Consider the following 23415-nt stretch of genomic DNA (forward strand, 5'->3'; position numbering starts at 1 on the left):
TCTGATGCAGTGTTCCAAGATTCACTGTCCGCATGTTACACCCAATGCTCCCAGCGATCCGTGCCCTCCTTAAACCCACCACCCGCCTCACCCAGCCCCCACCCCCCACCTCTAAAACCCTCAGTTTGTTTCTCAGGACAATTCTTTAAATTTACAGACTAATCTTCAGAATTACAAACGAAGCCAACCACCAGGGACTCTGTATTTTATGAAGGAAACATTCTACCACTCACGTAAAATCTTGAAGAAGAACACGGGCAGGAAAAAAGGGCACTTCGACATTGCTTTGTTTGGTTTTCCAGTCTAAAATGTTCATGACATCTTCCTTTTTCATTAAAAAACCATCACAGTTCCGCACAGCAGCTTCCAACAGGACCCGTATTGAGTAAGGCAGAACATCTGAGTCAGAGACAGTATTACTATTAATAGGGGAATAGTCTTAACTGCATACTATAAAAATCGCAACAGCAAACACTTAGATAAATACAGGGATGCTCCGTTTACTCAGTTGCAGTAAACACAGAGGAAAACACCGTTTATGTTAATACCGGGCTCACTTTAAATCTGAATTTCCCATATATCAGTCAAGGTGCTAAAAAAGCAGATTAAACATTTGTGAAAGAGCTGCACATTTCTGAAATAGGCACGTGAGACTGACCAATACTCAATATTCAGGGAAGACACAGAAAATCCGAATTAAATATAATAATGAAAACATTCCTGAACTGTACAGAAGTCTGTAATAAATTTTAATAAATTTTAAAGATTGCCATGGAAAGTGGTTAGTTTAAATCAGGGTGCTTATTGGAGTCAAAATCACTTCATGCTAATTGTCACTCACCCTGGAGTTCTCGTTTAAGTATATCAGAGACACAGACTCCAAGGCCCTCAAGCTTTCAATCACACCCAAGTCTCACACCAGATTTGAGACTGAGTCAGTGTGGGCCCGGCTGCATGAGCCCTGGCGGTCCACACAGCCGACCTGGCGCTGCTGTCTAAAGGGACAAAGATGTCTGCATGTCGGTTAGGAATGATCTCCAGAACATACCATTCTGAGAAAACGCAGTGCAAAACAATGTTCACAGCGCCCTACCATTTCAGTAAGAAAAGGCATTTAAAAAAGTGTAAAAACACACATACGGTATAACAATTATAAAGTTTTAAATCATATATTAAATACATATTTTAATTTTACTATCTTTAAAATATTACTTGAAAATACTACCAGAAGCTTTTTAAAAATATTAGAAATATATTAAATGAAAAATAACATGTGTTTTGTCTCCAGAAAGAACAATGAAAGGACAAACTGAAAAGTCAGTATCAACTCCCACAACATTTTGGCTGATATCTCCCTAGCAAGACATGTAAAAAGGACAAAAAGTACCACAAAGAAAACTACGTTCAGGTATCAGCACAGAGGGTGCAGCCTGAAGTTGCCCACACGAGGGAAGGCAGGCAAAAAGCACTTGTGTTACTGTGGCTAGAAACCAGGATTTTTTTTTTTTTAAGATTTTATTTATTTGACAGAGATCACAAGCAGGAAGCGAGGCAGGCAGAGAGAGGAAGGGAAGCAGGTTCCCCGCCGCGCAGAGAGCCCAATGCGGGGCTCGATCCCAGGACCCAGAGATCATGACCTGAGCCGAAGGCAGAGGCTTTAACCCACTGAGCCACCCAGGGGCCCCGGAAACACCCAGGGCTTTTAAGGGTAATGATACAGAAGTGTAAAATCAGAGCAGCTAACTTAAAAACAACAAAAAAAACCCCGTCCATTTCAATTGGAATCATAGGTACAAACTCATGATTTATTTTCTCCTTTTAAAAAACCTGTTTCCAGCTCTGTTCAGTGAAAAGGCCCCGAAGATGACAATCGCCAGTAAGGCCGGGCCCGGCCTCTCCAGCTGCTGTGACGCTAACTACTGTTTTCCCACCAGGAGGAAAACGCCGGAGTTCTTCCCACAGTTCCTCCCTCATCTGGGACATCCCCTGTCAGAACCCGACGGGCACGCTGAGGGGTCCGCGTGAACATCCGAGTCACTGACGCATCAAACACAGCAACAGCCCTTAGTTCGTGAGGACGCTGGAAAAAACCCTTCAGCGACGCCACGCAAGCTCCTGGAGCAAGTCCGGCCCCTGAAAACTCACGCAGGGGAAACACATCAATCCTTAACCTCGTCCTTCCTCATTTCAAGGACCCAAAGGGCAAAGAGCAAGTTCCTCCTCAGAGAGGAGCGGAAGCCGGCTACAGAAGAGGGAGGGTGTCACTCGCGTCTCCCACATGCAGGACATGACGAAAAGGGCCTTGGACGGCGCTGGAACATTCGGTGAGACGTGATCACAACGACTCGGAGCGCACGGAGCCCGCGGACGCCCGCCACACGGCCAGCGCCGCCGGACGCGGGACGGGAGAGACGTCATCTGCTCTGAGGAACGTGAAGAGCCAAGCCCGCCACCAGGGTCCTCGCAGACACACGCACCTCCGGACGCTGAGGCAGCCGGCCGCCCCCGCCGCCCCCCGCCCCCCCACCGGGGCAGCGCGGCCGGAAGAGGACCCCGCCAAGGAGCAACCCGAGCGATGCGCGTGGCTGCGTGGACACCAGAGCGGCACCGAGAAAGCGGCGAGGGGGCGCGCGCCGGCCGCCAGGGACGCGGAGCTGGAGTCGCCACCGGCCTGTGCGAGCCCGTTCGAGGCAACAGGAAGTGTGACCACGGACCACGTTCCACATCACAGGAGGGAGTCGCCGTTCATTGTCGCAGCGGCGATAAAGGCGGCGCGATACTTTCCAGTCCCGTCACACACCAGCCACGTGTGCTGAAGCGCATCTCCAGGTTCCGGAACCGGTGAAAGTGTTTCCAGCGAAGGTCGGCAACGCGGACACCCGCCGACGAACACAAAGCGGGTCGAGAGTCCGTCCCTACGGCTGGGACTGACGTTTACCTCACAGAAGTTAAGGATGAACGAAGCTCTAGGTGAGGAGACAAAAGACCACGCGGCCAGACACACACGCCTGTACCCGCCACGCACCACAGGCGCCACCCGAGAGCGGCCTCCCGCCGAGTCGTGCTCCCGCCCGCAACAGGAGCCGCAGGCGCCGAACCCAGCCGCGAGTCTCCAGGACCGTAAGAGCCGCGCGCAGGCGCGAGCTCTCGGCCTCCCTCGGTCAGCACCGCGGCCCCGGCCCCAGACGCGGCGAACCGCGGGCGGAGATGTTTGCGTGAAACACCCGGAAACACTGAGGAGGGAAACACAGTCCCAGACGCGCACACACGGACCGGTTTTCTAGTAGCTAACCGTTCTGGAAAAACGACGACAGGAATGGTTTTTGTTTAAAGATCCTCCCAAAAAGCATTTACTCAAATTTCTAATAAAACACGGCAAATTGGGCAATTATGTCCGCTCGCTCCTGAAATCCACTGAGAAGAGTAAAGAACTAAAGTCATAAACCCACAAGAACGAGAGAGACAAACACAACTCAAGAGGCTCTGGCCGACAGCACGGCACGACCGCGCCCACGGGGAGGAGCGGCGACCCGCGGCGCAGACCGGGACGCGGGCCAGCCCCGCCTGCTGGAGGGCGGCGCGGAGCCAAGCGGCCACGCAGCGAAGCCTTCCGAGCTCCAGGGGGAAACCGTTTCCAGGCGAGAGAGCTCTGGCCACGGGCAACCTGAATCGCTGAGGCAAGGCCTCCGACACCGCGCTCCCAGCGCGGGCGCCACGGGAGGGAGGCGGGAGGAGACACGCGTGTGGGATGCGGGACGGAAGAAGCGCCGCAGCACCCGATTCTGCTGGGCCTTGCGGCCTTCTTCGGGGCTGGGGCTACTGTGTCCGTCATCACCTTAGTGGTCTCGGGGGCTTTTAGCTCCGTCACCCGGAAGTTCAGTATCGCAGCAAAAGCACGAGCAAACACGCACGCTAGGAGCGCGTGGGCGGGAACCGGCCGTCAGTCACCGAGATGCGCCCAGCCGCACAAGAGGCTCGCTCAGCCATAACCACCCGCCGCAAATGCGAGGAGCGAGGCCGACGTGCCGGCCTCCACACCATCCGCCCACCCCTCACACGGTACCCCGTTTCGCGCATGCGCCCATTCTCTCACTCGCTCGCTCGCGGGTCTGGACGCCAGGCCCTGGGCTCACGACACGACACGAGGCGGAGGCAGACACTTCACGGAGGAGCCAACCCCGCGGCGGTCCCCTCCAGGACGCTAAAGATAGCAAGGGACCTGCGAGGGGGCAGCGATCTGGGCGCTCTCCCCGCACCGCAGCCCGTCCCCCGGGGGGCATTCAGAGTGTGGGCTCGCAGCGCTCCGCGTCCGCCCCCACTGCTGGCAGCCGCCTGCGGTCTCTGGCTGGGGGGCCCGGGGGCGTCCGGCTACCCTCCCAAGCGCGCTCCCGAGCGCGTCCACGCCGCGGCGAGGGCCCGCGCTCAGGCCCTGTTCCTGTGGGAGAGCAGCGCAGCACACACCCCCACCCTGCCCACCCCCGCCCCCCAGGAGGCCGGGGGGCCGCGCTGCGGGCAACACTCCTCAGGAGTCTGTGCGCGAGTGTTGGGCGGGCTGCTCCGACGCACCCCCCGGGTCACAGGGCGAGCTCCCCGGCAACGTCTGAGCCAAGCGCGCGCCCACCTTCCCCAGCGGCCACCCCACTCGGCTCCCCACGGCGGCGCGGGAGGCTCTCAGTCGGCTGCCGGCCCACGGCTGCGACAGTCACTGCGGTTTCCCCGGCGCTGACCCGTGGAGGAGGAGGGAGGAAAAGGAACCCACGACCCCCGAGACACCGGGGCCGCCTCAGCAGGGCCTCTCTCTGCCTTCCCCTGTGCTCCTCACACCGCGGCTCCTCCCTCCCGAGACCCACGCCCGACCTCCTGCTCCTCCGCCGGCGCCCACGAGCCCAGCCGCCGGGGAGCCTCTCCTTCCCCATCTGAGAAGGCAGCGGTGGCCCTAGCGAGTGCCCACCTCGGGAGACGCTCCACGTCCCCCCGCTGCTGGCACCTGGCAGGACGCAGAGTCGCCCGCCAGCCTCTCTCTCGCCCGCCACAGCCCTCCGCCCCGCTCCCCCCAGGCGGCGGCCTCCAGCCCCAGTGAGGGGCGCAGGGCAGCGACTTCTGAAGCTCTGGACAAGGTTTTCAGAGAATCACCGTGTTCTCCAAGTCCGTTTCTCCAGACTTCCACTCACTGTTCTGTCCACACTCACCTGATCTCTAGCCTTAAAACACCAGTGACACCCCCCTCAGCACAGGCCAAGAGAGCCAGCCATTCCCGCCCTTGTCAGGCTCTTTCCTCCCAGCTCCCTCACCGCCCCCCACTTCAGATGGGCTGTGGGAAGACCATGTTCCCTGTCTCCCACCTCACAGTTCAGCATGACTTGCAAGCACAGTAACTGCCTTTGTTCCAGAATATTCTTCAAAGTTAATACAGTGAATGGCCTTGAAGATACGGACAGCACCTCCTTCTCGAGAAAAGGCAAGCATACCTACTGTCCATTATGAAAGATTTGGGTCCCCTTAATCTGAGCTCCTTTCCTGTAACACAACCACTGTGCGTCTGACACGCATTATCTGGCCCTCTTCAAACTCACCAGGAGAAACAGGGGCCTGGGAAACCGACAGAAATGCCGGTACTGCTTTGCTGTGGGTAATAAACCATCCACTGCCCACACCTATGAAACTAAGTCAGGCTACTTTGTTAACTTGCAAGGAGAGGAAAATTCAAGATCCTTTACGCCCGTCTGCCTCCAGTTTGCTGGAGTCCTTAATACTTTCTGGCAGCCCTGTTTTGGCTTCCTAGCCAGCCTCTACTCCTTTGCCTATCTTGATTTTTGTGATTTTTAAAGTAAGCTCTATGCCCAACATGGAGCTTGAACTCACAACCCTGAGATCAAGAGTCACACGCTCTACCGACTGAGCCAGCCAGGCCTCCTCCCCGCAGTACTCTGCCTGCTCCTCGATCTTCAGAGTTCCTGAGACTTCACAGCTAGCTCACTTCTTTTCTCACCATACTGCCCCCCTCAAGAGTGTTCATCATTCCTGTAGCCTCAAAAGACTGCACCAATGATCTCAAAACCGTCCTCTACAGTCTGGGTCTTCTGGGCTCCAGAACCACAGTCTTTGAATACAGCTGTGTTCCCAAACTCACCAGTACCTAAACAGATACCTGTGACATCCCCCACCCACCCCACATACCGCCTGCTCTGGTGTCCCCTAGCTCAGTGAACAGCAGCAGCGTCCCCCCAAGGCGCACGCCATCACAACTAGGCAGCGTCCTTGACACCACTCACACATCTTTTGAATCTGTCCACTTCTATCGCTACCTCCAAATCTTGCCCATCCACCACAGCATTTCTCACCCAGATCCTCTTGCTTGCCTTCCGCCTCCATGCTTACCCCATGCCAGTGGTCCCCGGACTCCAGAAGGCCCCTAAAATTCTTTTCGGAACCTGCAAAGTCAACTTAGACATTACGTGCTTTGTCACCACTTTGACACACGCACTGATGGCGCCAGAACAACAGTGGGCACACAGCGGGCGTCCCAGCAGAGCTCAAGGCAGTGGGACTGACCTGTCCTCATGCTCATCGCCTGCTCGTTTTCACACAAAATACCTGCTTCACTTAAGAACGTCTGTGATGAAGCAGAAAAGGTGTTCATTTTAATTAAGTCTCAACTACTGAGATCAAACCTTCATTTTCTGTGTGACGACGAGATGGACAGTATGTGCAACAGCCCGTCTCTCAAAACCAGAGTATGAATGCCTAGGGAAAACACTTGTGTGATGGTTTGGACTGGAAGCTAAATTAGCCACTCTCCCAAAGAACACCATTTCCACTGGAAAGAACTGACAGACCACATTTACTCAACCAGAGGTACTTGGCAGATATTTGCTCAAAAACAAAATAAGCCTGTCTGTTCGTGACCTCGTCCCACCATCATCTGCTCATTACATTCACTGAAGGTCGTTGAAGAATAAAGGTTTGCTGAGTTACTCAGATCTTCTGATGTGGACACACTTCATGACGCAACACATAAAAAGTACGCACACACGTTAGTGTCACAACAGCCCACCCAACCTGAGAACCAGCCTCCGTGCAATGAGCTGCACACTCAGAAGGACTTCCACCCATGCTTGTACATGGACCAAGACACTCCTGCGCAGAATGCCATGTCCTGCCAGCTTCTGGACTTCCTCTGCAAGCCTCCATGTGGCCTGGGCATCCTGAAGGGTGACTGCCCAACCAGCTCAATCTCAGTGCTGGCTGCTGCTTCCCTAAGTCCCTTGCCTGCACTCCATGGGGGGCCTCCTGCCTGCCCCAGCTACCCCCAGGCCCGCTCCAGCACGGCCACACAGCAAACTTCTGGGTATCCTGGGGGCTGAACCACCCGCCCTTCTCCAATGAGGTCTGCACCCCTTTCAAGCTGGTCCCTCCTTGGGTGCTCTCCATCAGCCCTATAGTACCATATGCAAGTGCTCTTCTATCACGGTTCATAATGATGTACATTAAAGTCCCCCATCCCGTCTCCTGATTGGCCCAGACTGCTGTATCGTAACAAAGCACTGTATTTGTGTAGTCGCCACCATGTCCGCACTACTATGCTGTGTGCTTTCTCGAGCACAGAGATGCTCTCTCATGAGTACCCAGTATGTGTCAGCTGAACAAATTAAACAGTGTTGTTGAGAGACCTGTGCACCAAATAGAGAAGCAGACTAGGTAATTCTGCCTCTTCTAACCAGAAGTTCCTAGAATTCCATCCTCAAAGGACAGGTAACGAACAACACATGGGAACCAAGACAAATGGGTAATTTAGACTAGCAAAAGTAGGTAATTTGTGTTATCACACTTCTGAAATGAGATGATAACAAATGATATCCTTGTGATCGATTAGCGGAAGATCCCACAGGTGGCTCAGACTCAGAAAAGAGGCTGAGGTCTACTATGTGACACAGCACAACCAGGCCCCAGGGACCGCAGAGCCGCCCATTCAAGGCTAACCGGCTGCTGCTGCAATCAGGTGGTACAGCTCACCTCCTAGTGTGGGGATCACACTGCTGGTCTGCAGACAGACTATGCTTGTCCCGTAGCGTTTTAACATTTTAATTTCCAACATGGAAAAACCATAACTTTTTCATATAAAAATCCAAATTTCTGGCTTCTTAAAATAAGTTTGAAAAAATTTTTACAACACCAGCCTCCCACTTCTGCCCCTTCATACATGCCACCATCCCCACCAGGATGGCCCACTTGTCGCGGTGGCACTGTCCATGGTCCCTGCAAGCACAGGCACACAGCCTCCACCAACGGTCCACAAGCACCCCTTAAGGATCAGTGGGACGTTTGAAATCCTCCTCCACCACGGAGACGGTTAAGGTACAGGTAGCGGGACCTTGTTCAAGTAGACAGTGACAGAACTCGTTACAGCACGGACACAGTCAGTACTCCACGCCAGCACCTCTCTGACTCCCGCACTCAAGCTGGGAAACAATGGTATGGAGTAGGGAAATCCAGCACTGGTCTGCAAGCAGAAGACAGAGGGGTCTAAGACCAAATTTCATTTACAAGTAATGTGATGCTGGGCTAGTTACTTAATTGTTAGACTCATTTTTCCCATGTGTAAAAAGGGGAGATAAAACCATCTTTTCTGCCCACCACAAAGCAATATTATGAAGATGAGCAGACCATGTGAAAGGGTTTTGCTCACTTTGCACACGTGAAAATTCCAGGTTTAAACAGGTGCAGAAATTACCCAAAGGAGACAGCAACATGAACTGGCTGAGAGCTGGGCCCGGAGACACTAAGTGGGATGGAAGACACACCAGGGTAAGGAAGGGGTAAAAGTCACGAACACTCAAGGCTTGCCTAAAGCCCCAAGGAGGGTAGCTCTGGAGTCCAGACTGAGAGGGCAGGACCGTGGGCAAGCACCTGCTGGAGGAGCTACAGAGTGAACCTAGAAACCCTGGTCAAGGCCAGGGGCCTGAAGAAAAGATTAACAAAGTGTTCCAGAAGGTCTCGTAACCCCCTCAGATCTGGCCACAGGATTAACTCACGCCCACATCAGATCAGAGTCCAGGTTTCGTTTCTGTCTCTAAATTTCTGTCTCTTAACTAGTACCAAGCCAGATAGAATAGATTTCCAATAAAGAACTGACCTGTTTAAAAAAAAAAAAAAATACTGCCACAAATAGAATGTAAAAAGGCAGAAAAAAAGAAAACCAATTCCTGCTTCTTTCAGATTTTTTCCCCCACTGACAAAGGCAGAGAAGATAAGAACCATACCGTTACTGATGAGAGTGCAGAAACACCCACTCTCCCCACTCTCTCCCGGTGGGCTTGTCATATGGCAGCAGCTGCTAACCAGGAGACGCACCTCTGTGAAGCCTGTGCAAACAGCCACCCATGGAACGGACAGTCCTCTGTGTCCCATTACCTCCCTGGCTACAGCACAGAAGCCAGAGCCAATCCTGGGCAGGTCGGTGACCAACAGCCTCACGAGGGAAAATACAGGAGGACAATTACATTCCTCTCCCAGGAATTTGCAATCAGTAAGTATGCAGACTTAACCAGCAAGGTGTTCAGAGCTAAGCCAGGGGCTGAGGCTGCCATCAGGGGACCCCGTACAGTCAGCAGGCAGGAGGCTGAGCTACAGTGCAGTGGAGGGCACAGAAAATCTGAAGCCTCGAGAGAGAAAATACAGAGCTTCCTCAATTCTGGCCCTTTTTCTGGAGATCTAGCCACATTTCACCAGCCTGGGAGCTCAGCAGCATGACAATCTTACTTTGTTTGAGGTAGCGGGTATCTCTTCTTGGCCACCCAAAGGGCCGAATCTAGAACGGAAAACGTCAACAAAAGCAGAGATAAAATCAACAGAACCTTGGAACAAAATGTGAAGGGTCAGTGAGTCTATGGTCATACCTGGAATAGTAGAATCATATTAGGTAAACGTAATCCTTGGAAAGGTATGCACTGTGTCAACACACCAAGCGAACTATTTCATTGCTAACCCACCTCACAGCCCACCTCCAGGGTCCAGGGCAGAGACACGATTAGAAAACATAGACTTCTGTCCCTCCTAGCAAGGTAACTGCTCCAGCAACAGACCACATTACAAGCCCAGCCAAACTAGGCTAAAGAAATAGACAAAAAAGTCAGTTTTGGCCACAACCAGTCTTAAGTGACAATGTAAGACAATGGTAAGAGCATACCCAACAGTGGCTACTCTGGGCCTTACACAAAATGAGTAAGCAGGCTGCAGAAACAGATGACTGCGGGCAAAGGGACAGACACCAGGCAGCCTTCAAGTGACAAAAGGAACAGCCTCTGGCTTAGAAACCCTGTCCCCACGAGCGCTGACTGTGCTTTCTGCCTGCGTCTTCGGATGTCTGGAAATTGCAACATTTTTCTCCAAGTTTCTGTTCCTTATGTCAAGGGTGAAGACTGAACACACAGTATACAGTAAAAGTAGAAAAGACAAACGTTGATGAGGGCAGGGAGAACGGCACACGTCCAATCTACTAACCCTACAGAATGACAAGCCCGCATTGAAATTGCAAGGTCACACATACAGAACAGCAGTGTGTCAACAGGGACGAGGCCATGGTGCACCCACATGGGCCGTGCGGCCGTCAGAGGCTGCCATGAAGTTGAGGTATCCCACTACCTGAACTCACGCTCCCTGACTCAGGAACCAAGCGGATTCCAGATGGCACAGGATGCCAGCATTCCAGGACACGGAAAGATGTTCACAAGACAGCAAGTGCACAAACAAGCAAAGGTTATGAACCAACACACATCACGTGCGTTTCTGTTCAAAGTAGCACATTTACGTATAGTTGTACCTACACAACGAGACTGTTTCTGCACTGCCTGTAAAGGGGTCCTTTTGCAATTCTCAACCCCCCTCTAATACCTTATAAACAATAAAAACACCTCTAAAAATGTAAGACTTTTTTTCAGAGCCTGCAAGTTAGGATTTGGAAAACCCAGCCTTGGCTCTGCTGGTCAGGGAGGGAGAAGACGGGGCGGCTGGGCAGAGCTGAAGGACAGACGGCAGGGGCCCCACTGCTCAGGGACAGCTAGTCTCCACAACAGGCCTCCTGATGGCAGCCCTCCACGGCCTCCCCCACCCTCCTCACCTTCCCTTCCACCCGTTCGAGGCCTGCCCTGCACCTAACTCCCCAAGTGTGGACTGTCCTCTGTGAGACCCCTGGTCCCCGGCAGCTTGAGGCCTCACTCCTACAAAAAGCAGCCTCTGACTCTCCGGGACAATGATTGCCCCCTCTCGGAAAAAGGTCTATTTTCACAGAACAGTTACTCAACATCTGCAAGGCCGCAGTCTGTGCACTCCAAGGCCACACAGGCAGCTCTGGATCCCTAAAAAGGCGGTTTGCTGTAAGTGAAGTTGTATAAGACCAAAATGGAATCGATGTGCACAATGTGTCCACTTCTGTAAATATCCCATGAGGGCAAGCCTGGGAAGCAAAAAGATAAAACAGCAATAAAAAAGCAGCAATCAAATGATTTGTGTTGTGCCCCATGGAAAGACAGAGGAAGAGGAGGCATCCGGGGAAGGAGTCCAGACTGGTTTGTTCCCCAACTGTGCAAGTGCTTCTCTCTGCGCCATCCCCCCTAAATGCCGGAAGGCTACCCCCTCTGTCCTCCGGCCTCCAGACACTCTGGCCGCGGACATGCAGGGCCCCTCAGGGGCTCTTCTCCCCCTGCTCCCCTTCCAGTGGCCTAGAGCTTGGGCAGGGCCTGCAGGTGCACCAGGATCTGCCACCAAAAGCACGAGACTAAAACAGAAAACAAGAAGCCTGGCTCCTGGTCCTTGCCGACCCTGTTGCACCACAGCCCCAGTCTGCCAACTCCGGATTCCTGCTCCATTTGTTAACGTCATCATTCGGAAGCGTTTCAGGTCCCTGTGCCGCAAGCATTCCTGACACGCGAGCAGGGGGCTGCCAGGAGCTCATCCCGTCTGTCTGTCCTCCCCGGGACAGGAGAGGACGGAGCACACTCTCCCCCGCTAGCAGGGAGCACACCACAGAGGGCTCCCCACCCGGCCGGCCCCGGCACAGGGGCCCGAAGCCCGGCCCCAAGCGACACCCCCTGAGCGCAGGACACCCCCTGAGCGCAGGTCGGCGAGGACTCTCGATGTGGTCTCTCCAGAAGGTGACACACACGCTCTGCTCTAATGATAAACAAGCAAAACAACCTGCTGCTCCAGTTACTCCTCTCTCCAAGTCAGTTCTGCTTTCAAACTTTATTCCCTCAAGTAATTACTAAAAAATTGCTCTCGTAATTATTAATAAGCCTTTCATAATAACCACTCCATGAATAAAACAGGGCTTTAATCCCAGGGAAATAAAAGCCAAATCTCTGTTTCGAAAGCATTTCTATTTACAGCTATGTTATTACTGTATTTTCCATGGTTATAAAAACCCTGGAGACTCTGAAACTCAGTTATCTCTAGATGCCTATGAAAACTTATTTTCCAGAGACAATTTAGCTTTTACATCATGAACCATTCTTAGTGCATTTTAATTATTTTTGAAAGTTTCCTACTGATTTTCTGCATTTCAGAAATATAGGCCACCTTCAAGTGGGCACATCTCCACAAAACTTACATCTCCACCGAAAAACTTACACCCAATTTCTAAACTATCTGCACATATGTTCTTCTATTATTTATTAAGCTATAAAATATGGATTAAGAATCTTCCGGGACAGCATCACTAGGTATTACAAGGAAGTAAAGCGAAATTAAAAAATCTTTATGTATAAGCAACTGAGGTGTTCCCTTTTCAAAAGTAACAGGAACTCCTCGTTGGTGAAAAGGATGGTATCCCTGTGAATTAAAGACATGTGGCACTTACAGAAACAACCTACCTCTCTCAGTATAAATGCTGGCACCTAAACATGGAAGGTAAAAACGACCTCTTATTTATAAAAGTAACCTATTTCTAAGACAGCTTTCTTCTATAAAATATTGAAATTTTCTCACAATGTACAAGAAAAACTAGTGGCAGTCTAGAATATTTAAATACATCAAAATCTACAGAAAAATCACAGAAGTAACCTCAATTAAATAGTACAAGAAAAAAAGATTAAAAGAAAAGCTCCCTCCAAAATGCACTGCAATAGATTTGGCATTTATTTTCCTAGTAGTTTTCCCTGAAAATCCACACAAACAAAAACCATTCTTCCAAACAGGTGTTCCCTTCGTTGGCTGGTTCAGGTGCTCAACTGTCAATAAAGTCAAGACTTCCATCCAATTCCCTAGGGTTGAGCCAAGATCACTCTCCTGAGATCTCAGTGAAAGGGCTGCCCAAAGGGCACACAGGCCAGGACACAGCATGCCCAGCCCCAGAACACCACTCCGATCAGGGGGCCCGCTGCAGATTCCTACCCACGTAGGACAGGTAAAGAATCCTGGGCTCTGCTCTCTTGAAAAGGTAAAGCATGCATGTAAGAGGTGTAGAATAGCATCAGCAGGTTTTTTTTTGTTGTTGTTTTTAAATTGCACTAGTTTCTCCATGGAAAAAAATCATGGCTAAATTAACTTACATTTTTAAATGAGAAGTAAAGGGATGGACGTGCACCCTCAAACAAAAGTTGTCCTGAAGGGAGATTTTAAACTGTTAGAGGTTACTGTAGGTTTGCCTATTACAACATGGTGAGAGTAATTTAACATTTCCTCAGTTCAGCTTAACAAATGCATTTTTATTATTACAAACTAAACATCCCCCCCCCGCCAAATTAAGCAACATTACCATACTTGGTGCCTCCAAGTCTAGGTACATTGAAGAACTTCTTATGTGAACTGTCATTCAATGTTTCAATAAGGTATTCAAAAGCATATCCTGAAAAAAAAATTACAATTTCATTAAAAACAGCTACAAAGTACTTTAATTTAAAATGAAAATAACTGGAAAACCCACTTTGTCCAAAAGAATTTTTTGCAGTGCTGCAAATGCTCTCTACTTGCGCTGTCCAGTAGGACAGCCACAGGCCACACATGGCTACTGAACACTTGAAATGTGGCTATAGCCACGGAAGAAGTGAATTTTAAAATTTAATTTTTATTAATTTAAATTGAATCACACATGGCCAGGATCCATGGTATTGGACAACATAGCTCAAATTATGACTCCTGTCAAACAAAAACAGGTAAGATAACTAATTCCTGAAATGTGGTAACAAAGAATACCAGGGAAGGAAAAACAAGAATGATTTAAATGATGTACAGACCTTTTAGGAAGACAAGTCCTTAAATAACGCTAAGTACAGACAGAACAAGCTGAAAACCTGACAACTGTCAGAAGGATTGATTTTTTAAAAATAACCGAAAGACAGATTTTTACACAGCATTCAACAAGGTGGACAAAATCAAAAGGACACCAAAACACAAAACTTAGCAGGGAAGACTACTAGTCTTAGACTGAAGCTAGAAATGAACGAGAAAATATTTGGGTAAATCAAGATTCTCGCCAAGGGACCACGTCTTTCTGGTTTTGCACAACATGAAGCTGGGGGTCTCACTGGAGGGCTCCCCAGCTCCCAACGTCCTGGGGGGGGGCGCGGGTGGAGAAGAACCCTCAGATCAGGTCTTTTGTGCAGACTCATGGCTGTGGGTGGGCAAGACCCTCCGTGAGGGCAGCGCCCTGAGCCCAGGGGAGAAGACAGGAGCACAGCCCCCTCACACAGCACGAGTGTTCCCTCTCATGTTGGGGGTGGGGGGAAGGGGGCCGAGCGACAGAGGAGCAAGGGGCAGGAAGCGCATGGGGGAGGGAAGCAGGGGCAGGAGGGGGGCGCCGAGGGCAGGGAGCCGACAGCAGACAGGCCGTAGGAAGGGCAGGAGCCGCAAGAGAGTCAGGGGGCGGGGGGAGGCGGCGTGGGGAGGGGGCCAGGGGCCGGAGGCAAAGGACCGGGAGCAGCGGGCAAGAGGAGCAAGGGGGCAGAGGAGCAGGAGGGCCGGGGGAGGGGGGAGCAGGAGGGCCGGGGGGGGGGGCAGGGGGACAGGAAAAGCAGGGGGCCGGGAGCAGGGGGCAGGGGAGGCGGGGGCCAGAGGAGCAAGGAGGCAGGGGGCAGGAAGAGCAGAGGACCGGGAGCCGGGGGCAGAGGGAGCAGGAGGGGCAGGGACCCTGGTCAGGAGGGTGGGGAGACCCACCGCCGCACGCACCGCCGGGAGCCCGCTGCCCGGAGCCCGGCCTTGACCGCCCCCACCCCGGCCCGCAGCCCGCAGCAGAGGGAGGGGCTCGGGCCGGGCGGCGAGGCCCAGCAGGGGCCCGCGGGACCCCCGCCAGGACTGCCGAGCAGCGGCGGGCCCCGCGCAGGCCCCAGGCCCGGGCGAGGGCGGCGGGGGGGCCCCCAGGGAGCGCGGCCCGAGCTCGCCAGCCCCGGTCGAGCGACCCCCGGCGAGGGGAGCGAGCCGCGAGGCGCCGGGCGGGCACTGACCTGCACCGGGGGCGTCCATCTTCGAAGAGCATAGTATCCCTGCGCGGAGGGGGCCCGCGGGGGAAGGCGGGGGAGGCCGGGCGGGGAGAGGGGAGGAAGGCGGGCGGGCCGGCGGGGGAGCAGGAAGGGGCCGTCTCGCGCAAACACCGCGAGAGCCGTGGAGCCCGGGCGGCTGCGCTCGCGAGATTTGCTGCGCGGCTATCGCGAGATTTCCGGACGAGGAAACAAAGAAAGACGTGGGGCGGTGCTCGGGGGTGGGCGGGGCGCTCGGGGAGGGGGCGGCGCTCGGGCTGGGGGCGGTGCTCGGGCGGCGAGTTCCGGAGGAGTCGCTTCGCCACCCCCGGACCCTCGGCGCGGCTTCTCCGCGTTGCTCCGCCCCAGCCCCGGCCCCCGCGATCTCCCACAGCCCGGCCGCGGAGGGTCCGGGGGCGCGGGCCGAAATGGTTCCCAGGCCTTGCCTCCCGGCAGCTTCCGCGGCCTCGGCCGATGGCCCGGTTCTTCCCTTCCCGCCCCAGAGGCTGCGATTGCTGTGCCGGCCGCTCGGCGTCGGGGTGTCGGGAGACACTAGGGCCCCGCGCTGCGCCCCGAGCCCCGAGCCCCGGCCCGGCCCGCCCCGCCTGGGTCTCCGGCCACGCTCGTGCCGCTCCCCAGCCTGCGGCGCCGGAGCCCGGGGACGTGCGTGTCCTCCGGCGCCACGTCCACAGACACCCCGGACCCAGCGTCTCCCCAGGACACTCCCGTGTCCCCCCAGGCCCAGGAGTCCTTCCCAGATGCCTGCCTGGGCGGGCGGCAGCACGGTGCACCCGCGGCCCGAGCCCGAAACCCGCGCGTCGTCCTGGGATCCGTGCGGACCCGGTCTGCGCCCCGCCCCGTCCAGCCGGACCGCCTGCTCCCGCCGCGCTGCAGGGCTGAGACGAGCTTGCCGAGGGAGCCCGGCACCGCGGACTGCAGCCTTCGCTTCCCCGCGGTGAACAGACTCACCCAGCCGCACCCAGCCACTCGGGCCTCGCTCTCGGTTCCCGTGCACGAGCAAGCCCACAGGTTCCGCGAGTCCTTCGGGGTCGGCTGCCTCACACCTCTGGGTGCCCCCTTCTCCGGAAAACCTCTCTGGACAGAATCGTCGCGCTCACTGTGAAAACCTCTGCCCTCTCCGGCCAACCCCGGCTCCTCCTCAGGCCCTAGTCCGGATAGTGTTTCCCACCCCAAGTCTTTGGGAAAGTGAAGATACCTTTTCCTCTCGCGCCCCTGGGTGGCTCAGTAGGTTAAGTGTCTGCCTTTGGCTCAGGTCTTGATCTCAAGGTCCTGGGACTGAGCACCCCCACCCCCCCCCCATCAGGCTCCTTCCTTGGCAAGAAGTCTCCTCCTCCGTCTGTCTCTTACCCTGCTCCTATTCTCTCTCAAATAAATAAAATCTAAATTAAAAAAAATGCTTCCCTATCCTATATTGTAGATAATGCACTTCATTACACTTGATTGCAATTACAGATTTACGGTATTTCCCACATTCCGGTTAGGTGTATGGGAGAGTACCCAAGGAGCAGTGGCTTAAACAATACAGACCTGTAATTACCTCGCGTGACAAAACCCACAAGAGCTGTCCCCGGGCCGCTGCCGCCGTTCGGTCACACCATCAAGGATCCTGTCACCTCGTGGTTGTAGAATGACCCTGTCATGCAGAAACATAATGGTATCCTACAACTTCCCAAAGCAGGGGGGAGCTGGTGCAGACCACCTCTCTCTTCTTAGTACTGTTTCTTAGTGTAGTCTCCATGCCCAACTTGGGGCTTAAATTCACAACCTCAAGATGAAGAGTCCCACGCGCCCTGGAGCCGGCTGGGCGCCCCAGAGCATCTCTCTCCTTTGACCAACATGACTTCGGAAGATCCTCTCCAGACCTCTCTTTGACCAGAAATCAAATCAGTCCTTCTCCACCCCCATTAAACCCAACACCCATTCAAGGCATATAATTTTGGAGTGTCTCCTTTACTACCCTGGCATGAAATTCACCGATAACTTGCACAAAACAGTAAAATAATCTACATGATCCCCTAACTGTAATATAAAGGAAAGACAAAAGTAACTGATTAGAAAATACTGTTAAAATATATAGGACACAGGCATGTCTGTACTACATGATGTAATGATGTCTCAGATGCTAGCGTCTACTTACAGTGGCTTTACAGAACACAATATTAAATGCTTTTTTTTTTTTTTTTTTAAAGATTTTATTTATTTATTTGACAGAGAGAAATCACAAGTAGATGGAGAGGCAGGCAGAGAGAGAGAGAGAGGGAAGCAGGCTCCCTGCTGAGCAGAGAGCCCGATTATTAAATGCTTTTTCATTTACATTTGACATTTCAAAATAAGGATAAATACATAGTGCATAAATATATATCATGAAGGCATATATATGATAAGTGCACATACATGATATCATACAGGCCATGGGGGGAGAGTAATAAATGTATTGATGACTCCAATGCTGGAAGTGTTGTCACTTTTGATTTTCTGAAATAGTGAACAATTCTTGGTAAAGTGCCAAACAAAGTAAATTTCAAGCTTTCCTCTTTCTACGTGATATTTGCATACCTGGAAAATTCAGTGTACATTAAAACCATACCCAAAGTACTTTTATTCGTAAATGGCGTTAAGTTTTAGGTGCAGATAATTGTAAACAAATCTGTTGTTATTGCTTTTCTATTTGTGAGTGTGTTATGCACCCAGACACCTGGCAGCGTGTTCAGTGGGGGCGCTTGTCTGCTTCTTTCCTGTGTAGCTGTACGCTGTGGAGTGCAGGCAGCCTGACGTTTGTTAACTCTGCTGAAAGTGCTCCCACACTACAGCAACAACCAAAAACACCCTCCTGTTTTCTGAATGTCTTGATTCCACTGAGAAGCACCAACTTAGATCAATCACCATGTGTCCTGGGGCTGGACTCATTATTGCCTTTAAAAAAAAATAAAATAAAAAAGCTAAGAACTTTAGCCGCCTGGGTGGTTCAGTGGGTGAAGCGGCAAATGTGGTACAAGCATGTGGTTAAACCAACTGTGGCCCATCCTCAGGGTGGAGGATACTCAGCGATAAAAAGAAAGAAACCAATAGTACAACAACCGGATGGACCTCCAGGGAAGGACATTGAAGGGAAAAAAGCCAATTCTAAAAGGTTCTATACAGTATGGTTCTATTAGCACAACATTCTGGAAAATGTGGAAATTACAGAAACGGAGAACAGGTGAGCCGCTGGCCAGGGGCTCAGGGAGGGCGGAGCGCAGCCTAGAAGGGGAGTGGGTGGGATCATAAAGGGGCAGCATGAGGGACCATTGGAAATGGTCTGTATCTTCACTGTGATCATGGTCGCATGAGTGGTAAAATCACATAGAACTACACACACACACACACACACACACACACACACACACAGGCCTGGCAAAAGAGCAGCAATCTGAAAGGTGAAAAGATTGTATCAATGTCTATATCCTTACTTTGCTACTGTGCTTTGTTACATCGGGGAAGACTGGGTGAAGAGTTATACAGCCTCTCTATTACTTCTTACAACAGCATTTAAATCTACAAAGATCACAAAATAAAAAGGTTTCAAATGGGTGAATTAGAGCTCTGTGAACTTGTTTATTTTTTTAAAGATTTTATTTATTTTATCTGTCAGAGAGAGAAAGCATGAGCAGGAGGCAGAGGGAGAAGTCTCCCCGCAGAGCAGAGCGCCCGATGCGGGGCTCTATCCCAGGACCTCAGGACCACCACCTGAGCCAAAGGCAGATGCTTAATCCACTGAGCCACCAGGCGCCCCCAAAATTGGAGTTTTTATTAGCAAGGAAGACGAGGGAACATCGGCGAGGTTGTCAACCCCCAGTGTCTGCCACATACCAGCAGACTATACACTCTGGGAGGACCCATACTGTCTCCAGCATCGAATACAGCACTGGGCGCAGAGTAGGTACCAATTTAAAGCCTGCCCACTGAACCAAATGAACTGTTCGAGGGTGTCCACCTGGCCACACCAGAGTAAAAACAAAGGCTAATCGTTTCGTTCCCCTTTTAACACTTAGAAAATGTGCATTTGGTTTTTATTTAGAAGAGAGATGAGGAAGTTCAAGGAGAAGAGCAGAGGAGGACCTTCCCCCAAAGGCCACACACGACCGCAATCTCCTGTTGATCCTATAGGTCACCCTTAGGAACTCCATCTCTCTGCCTAGGTCCCAGCAGTTTTCCCCAACCACATCCGCATTCTTCCAAGAGATGATCTCACAATACATTTGTCTCAGGTCCCCTTCCTGCTGGGATTTTTCACCCTCGTGATACTCTGGTGCCCTTAGACGGGTGCCCTAGGCGGGCCCGTCTCTTTTTCTTCAATTAAACTTTTTATTTTGGGAAAAAAGTTCAAGGGTACAAAAATTGTGGGAAAATTACAATATGCTTTCTCATACCTGCCACCTAGATTTATTTAGTGTTGACATTTTGCCACATTTGCTTTATCTTTCTCTCTGTTTACACACTGCATAATGAGACCCTCAATATTTGGGGACATTTATTAGTTTGTTTTCCAGCTTGAGGTATAACTGGCCATAACGCTGTGGAAGTTGAAAGTGGACAACGTGATGATGGGAAAACATGCGTATTTGGAAATGATTACTACAATAAAGTTCATTAAGATGTCTGTCACTTCACATAGTTATGTTTTTTTGTGTGAGAACTTTTAAGATCTACTGTCTCAGCAACCTTCAAGTGACAGTACAGCACCGCTGAGCGCAGTCACCCATCCTCATTATTTCTTATTCTAGCTCTTCCTGAACGATTCGAGAGTAAATTACAGAAGTTACAACGCTTCAGCCCCAAACACTACACCACGTGTCTCCCGAGAACAAGGAAAATCTCTTACACAACCAGAGCATCGTGATCAAATTCAGGAAATTTAACCTGGCTACAGCACTATTACCTAACTTAAAACATATATTCAAATTTTGCCAACTGTCCCAGTATTGTCCTTTCTAGAAACTTCTTTCAACAATCCAGAATCCAATCCAGGATCAGGCATTGCACTTAGATGCCGGCGTCTTTTGTCTCCCATAATCTGGAACTGTCCTTCAGCTTTTCATTTTCCTTTATGGCACCGACTGCCTTGAAGAATGCGGGTGCACTGTTTGCAGCGTGTGCTTAAGTTTCGGTTTGCCCGACTATTTCTTGGGATGAAATTTAGACGACACGGCTTTCGCAGGAATGCCACACAAGTGATGGTGTGTCCCCTTCATGGCGTCACACCAGGAGGCACCTGACTTCATTTAGTTCCCTTTTGGTAACCAAGCCATGTCTTTCCAAAAATCAGGTCGGGGGTTAAGTTCGAGTCCGTGGGACTCTGGGGTCCAACTGCTATCCCATCCATAGCTTTGTGGGTTGCCCTAGGCTCACTTAGTACGAGGGGTGGGGCGGAGGCCCCCATGCCTCTCTGAATCTTCTCCGGATGGGCTCTTAGTGGCTAAGCCCTGAGTCCTGCCATGTTCTTCCAAGCTACTGTCGGCGCGGGGGGGCAGGGTGCGCTATTTGGTTACTGATAGTTTCACAATAAATGCTGTATCTTCAAAAAATCAAGAACACCTTGGAAGACGGCTGAGTCTGATTACAGGTAAGGTAGGTGCTACTGGCCTCCACCTGGAGTATGAAATCAAAGGTGACTATTGTATCCTGAAGCAAGTAACTCTTTCCGTTTAGCTGTTAGGATTAGAGCACATGTTAGATTTTTTTAGAAACTCACTAAAATCCTACCTATTGCCAGCAAGTGGTTACAAAGTCAGTGAAGGCTTACAGAACAGTGTCCTTGGAACTGTGATAAGATAGGAAATAAATAGGAAAGGCTACTATTCCTCAAATCATTAGATCTTTTTTCTAGGGGAAAACTCAGAATTACCATCGATAAAATGACAGAAGAACATAAATTTCAAAAAAGGCGATTATGGGCTAAATCACGTCCCTCCAAATTTCATGTGTTGAGGTCCTAACCCCCGGTACCTCAGAATGTGACCTTGTGTGGAAATAGGGTCATTGCAGGTGTAATTAGCTAAGAGGAGATCATACCAGAGTATGGTGGGTCCCGATCCAGGGACCAGAGTCCTTAGAAGAGAGAACAGGAATATGGACACACAAAGGAAAGGAAGCCACATAAAGAAACAGAGCCTCACACAGGGAGCATGCGAGATGGGGTGATGCAGCTACGAGTTAGGGGAGTGGAGGCGGGAGCAGGAGCAGGTTGTCCCTCCCGGCCCCTGAAGAAAGCAGCCCCCTCCACACCTGGGTGTCAGCCATCCAGCCTCTAGAACTGTGAGATGGTGAGTGTCTGCTGGGGAGACCCCAGACTTTTATGTGGTTTAACTTCATAGTCATTTCCTAACGGGTCCCCCTGCCCACCCCTCCCCATGGCCCTGACCCCCCGTTACGGCCCCAGGATATTCTTCTTCCCATCTGCTTAAAATCCTTCAGAGTCCCCCCATTTCCTTCAAGGTGAAAATCTGAATTTCCCCGCCCAGCAGCCGAGGCCCTTTCGGACCTGATCCTCCCGTACTGTCCGGTCCTACCTCCCGACACAAGCCCCATCCTTCCCAACACGGTTCCTATGTGGAACGGAGGCTGCCTGGGTCTCCCCGGACACAAGCTAGCCATGACCTGGGTCCCGGGCACACTCAGCAGCTGATGCCCAGCCAGCCTCGGAGTGGTGGAGAGTCCTCTCTGCAGTGTCCTGCTCCCTGGCCTCGGGCTCCATCTTTCTTGCCCTCCTGGCTGCCTGCCCCCCCCCCCCCAGCACGTGGCTACCTGGGCTTTCCCTCTTGGTGTCACGTCTGTTCATTCCCTGAACTCAAGGGGCAGGTGTTTACCCTCCGTCCCTCTCTCCCAGCGCAGGGCCCGGCATGTGGCAGCGGCTCCAAAACGTCTCATCGAATGTGTGCATGGGTGAGTGAGGGAGTGCGAGAAACCGGCCGTGCCTCTAAGAACCCCCAAATTTGTATAATGGGCACGTTAGGCATAAATGATTCGAATTATGAAGAACTTCATCCTTTAAAAGATAATTTTCTGCAGGAATTCAGTAAATGGGAAGCTGCCCCAGTGAATCTGAAAACACGACTCGGATTCAAAAATCCCCTGATAGACGCTTGACTCTTGGACGCTTGGTACTTGGACACTTTAATTTGGTTCCACAACTGTTGAGCTGAGACCTGTCGCCTTCCAGAATACTGAAGAGGAAAGTGCACGTCACTCTAGGTGTTAAGGAAATTCGTAACCACTAACAGCTCTCCAAACCTCTTCCATGCGAGACACCTTTTCTCATGGAAACCCTCGCAGCTTCATGGAAACCCATGAAGCTCCAGTTCAGGAATTTCTGGCTGCAGGAACACTCCCTTCAAATTCAAGCCACTTCTTATCCCGGCTGAAGTCCTTCTGTTTTCTCAGAAGCACGGGGTCGGGCCAGCTCCCTCACCAAGCCCGAGGCAGGGGCAACTGAGCAGCTAGCCTCCTGGGAAGAACAGCCCAAGCACAGCTCCCGTTTCTCTGATGGCTGACCTCAGCCTGGCCCCGCTCTGGGGCTGGGGACGCACGGGAGGTTAGGACGGCTCCCGACTTATCTCTGAGCCCAGGCAGGACACAAGCTCTCGGACGATGTGTCCACAGAACCAGAAAACAATGTTAGCAGAAGGCAGTAGCATTTGAACTCAGAAACTTTGTGGTCGGGATCTTTCTCAGCCGGCACTGTGGACATTTGATACCCATTTTCTCCTTCTTCTGCCCAAACGACTAAGACTTTCCTTTGGTCAATTCGACCCTTCCCCATTCCCCACGCACAGGTCCACCAATGGACTCGGAATTTGGCTCCAGAATTGGAAATAAGCATCATTAGAAGCAACAAAGCACAACAACACTTTTGCTGAGAAAAGGAAGCTTTCCTTTCTCCTCCAGAAGCTGTGGGGAATGAGGTGGTGAT

General features: G+C 51.9%; 1 protein-coding gene across 2 annotated transcripts in view; it reads right to left on the reverse strand.

Annotated features, from left to right (window-relative positions):
- The window catches only part of IREB2 (iron responsive element binding protein 2), a 40326-nt gene extending 24748 nt beyond the window's left edge, over positions 1-15578 (reverse strand). The window contains exons 1-3 of one of the 2 annotated variants that reach the window (XR_004285519.1): positions 15435-15578; positions 13751-13840; positions 234-399 (exon numbers count right to left, since the gene is read on the reverse strand). Coding sequence is in view for 1 of the 2 variants with exons in the window: in XM_032341851.1 (XP_032197742.1) it covers positions 234-399; positions 13751-13840; positions 15435-15453 (275 nt within the window). In the remaining variant the exon portion in view is untranslated. The remainder of the gene's footprint in view (positions 1-233; positions 400-13750; positions 13841-15434) is intronic. The other variant, XM_032341851.1, reaches the window with a different exon arrangement.
- Between the last annotated feature and the right edge of the window lie 7837 nt (positions 15579-23415).

Source organism: Mustela erminea, chromosome 5 (genome assembly GCF_009829155.1).
Source record: "Mustela erminea isolate mMusErm1 chromosome 5, mMusErm1.Pri, whole genome shotgun sequence".
Classification (NCBI taxonomy): Eukaryota; Metazoa; Chordata; class Mammalia; order Carnivora; family Mustelidae; genus Mustela; species Mustela erminea.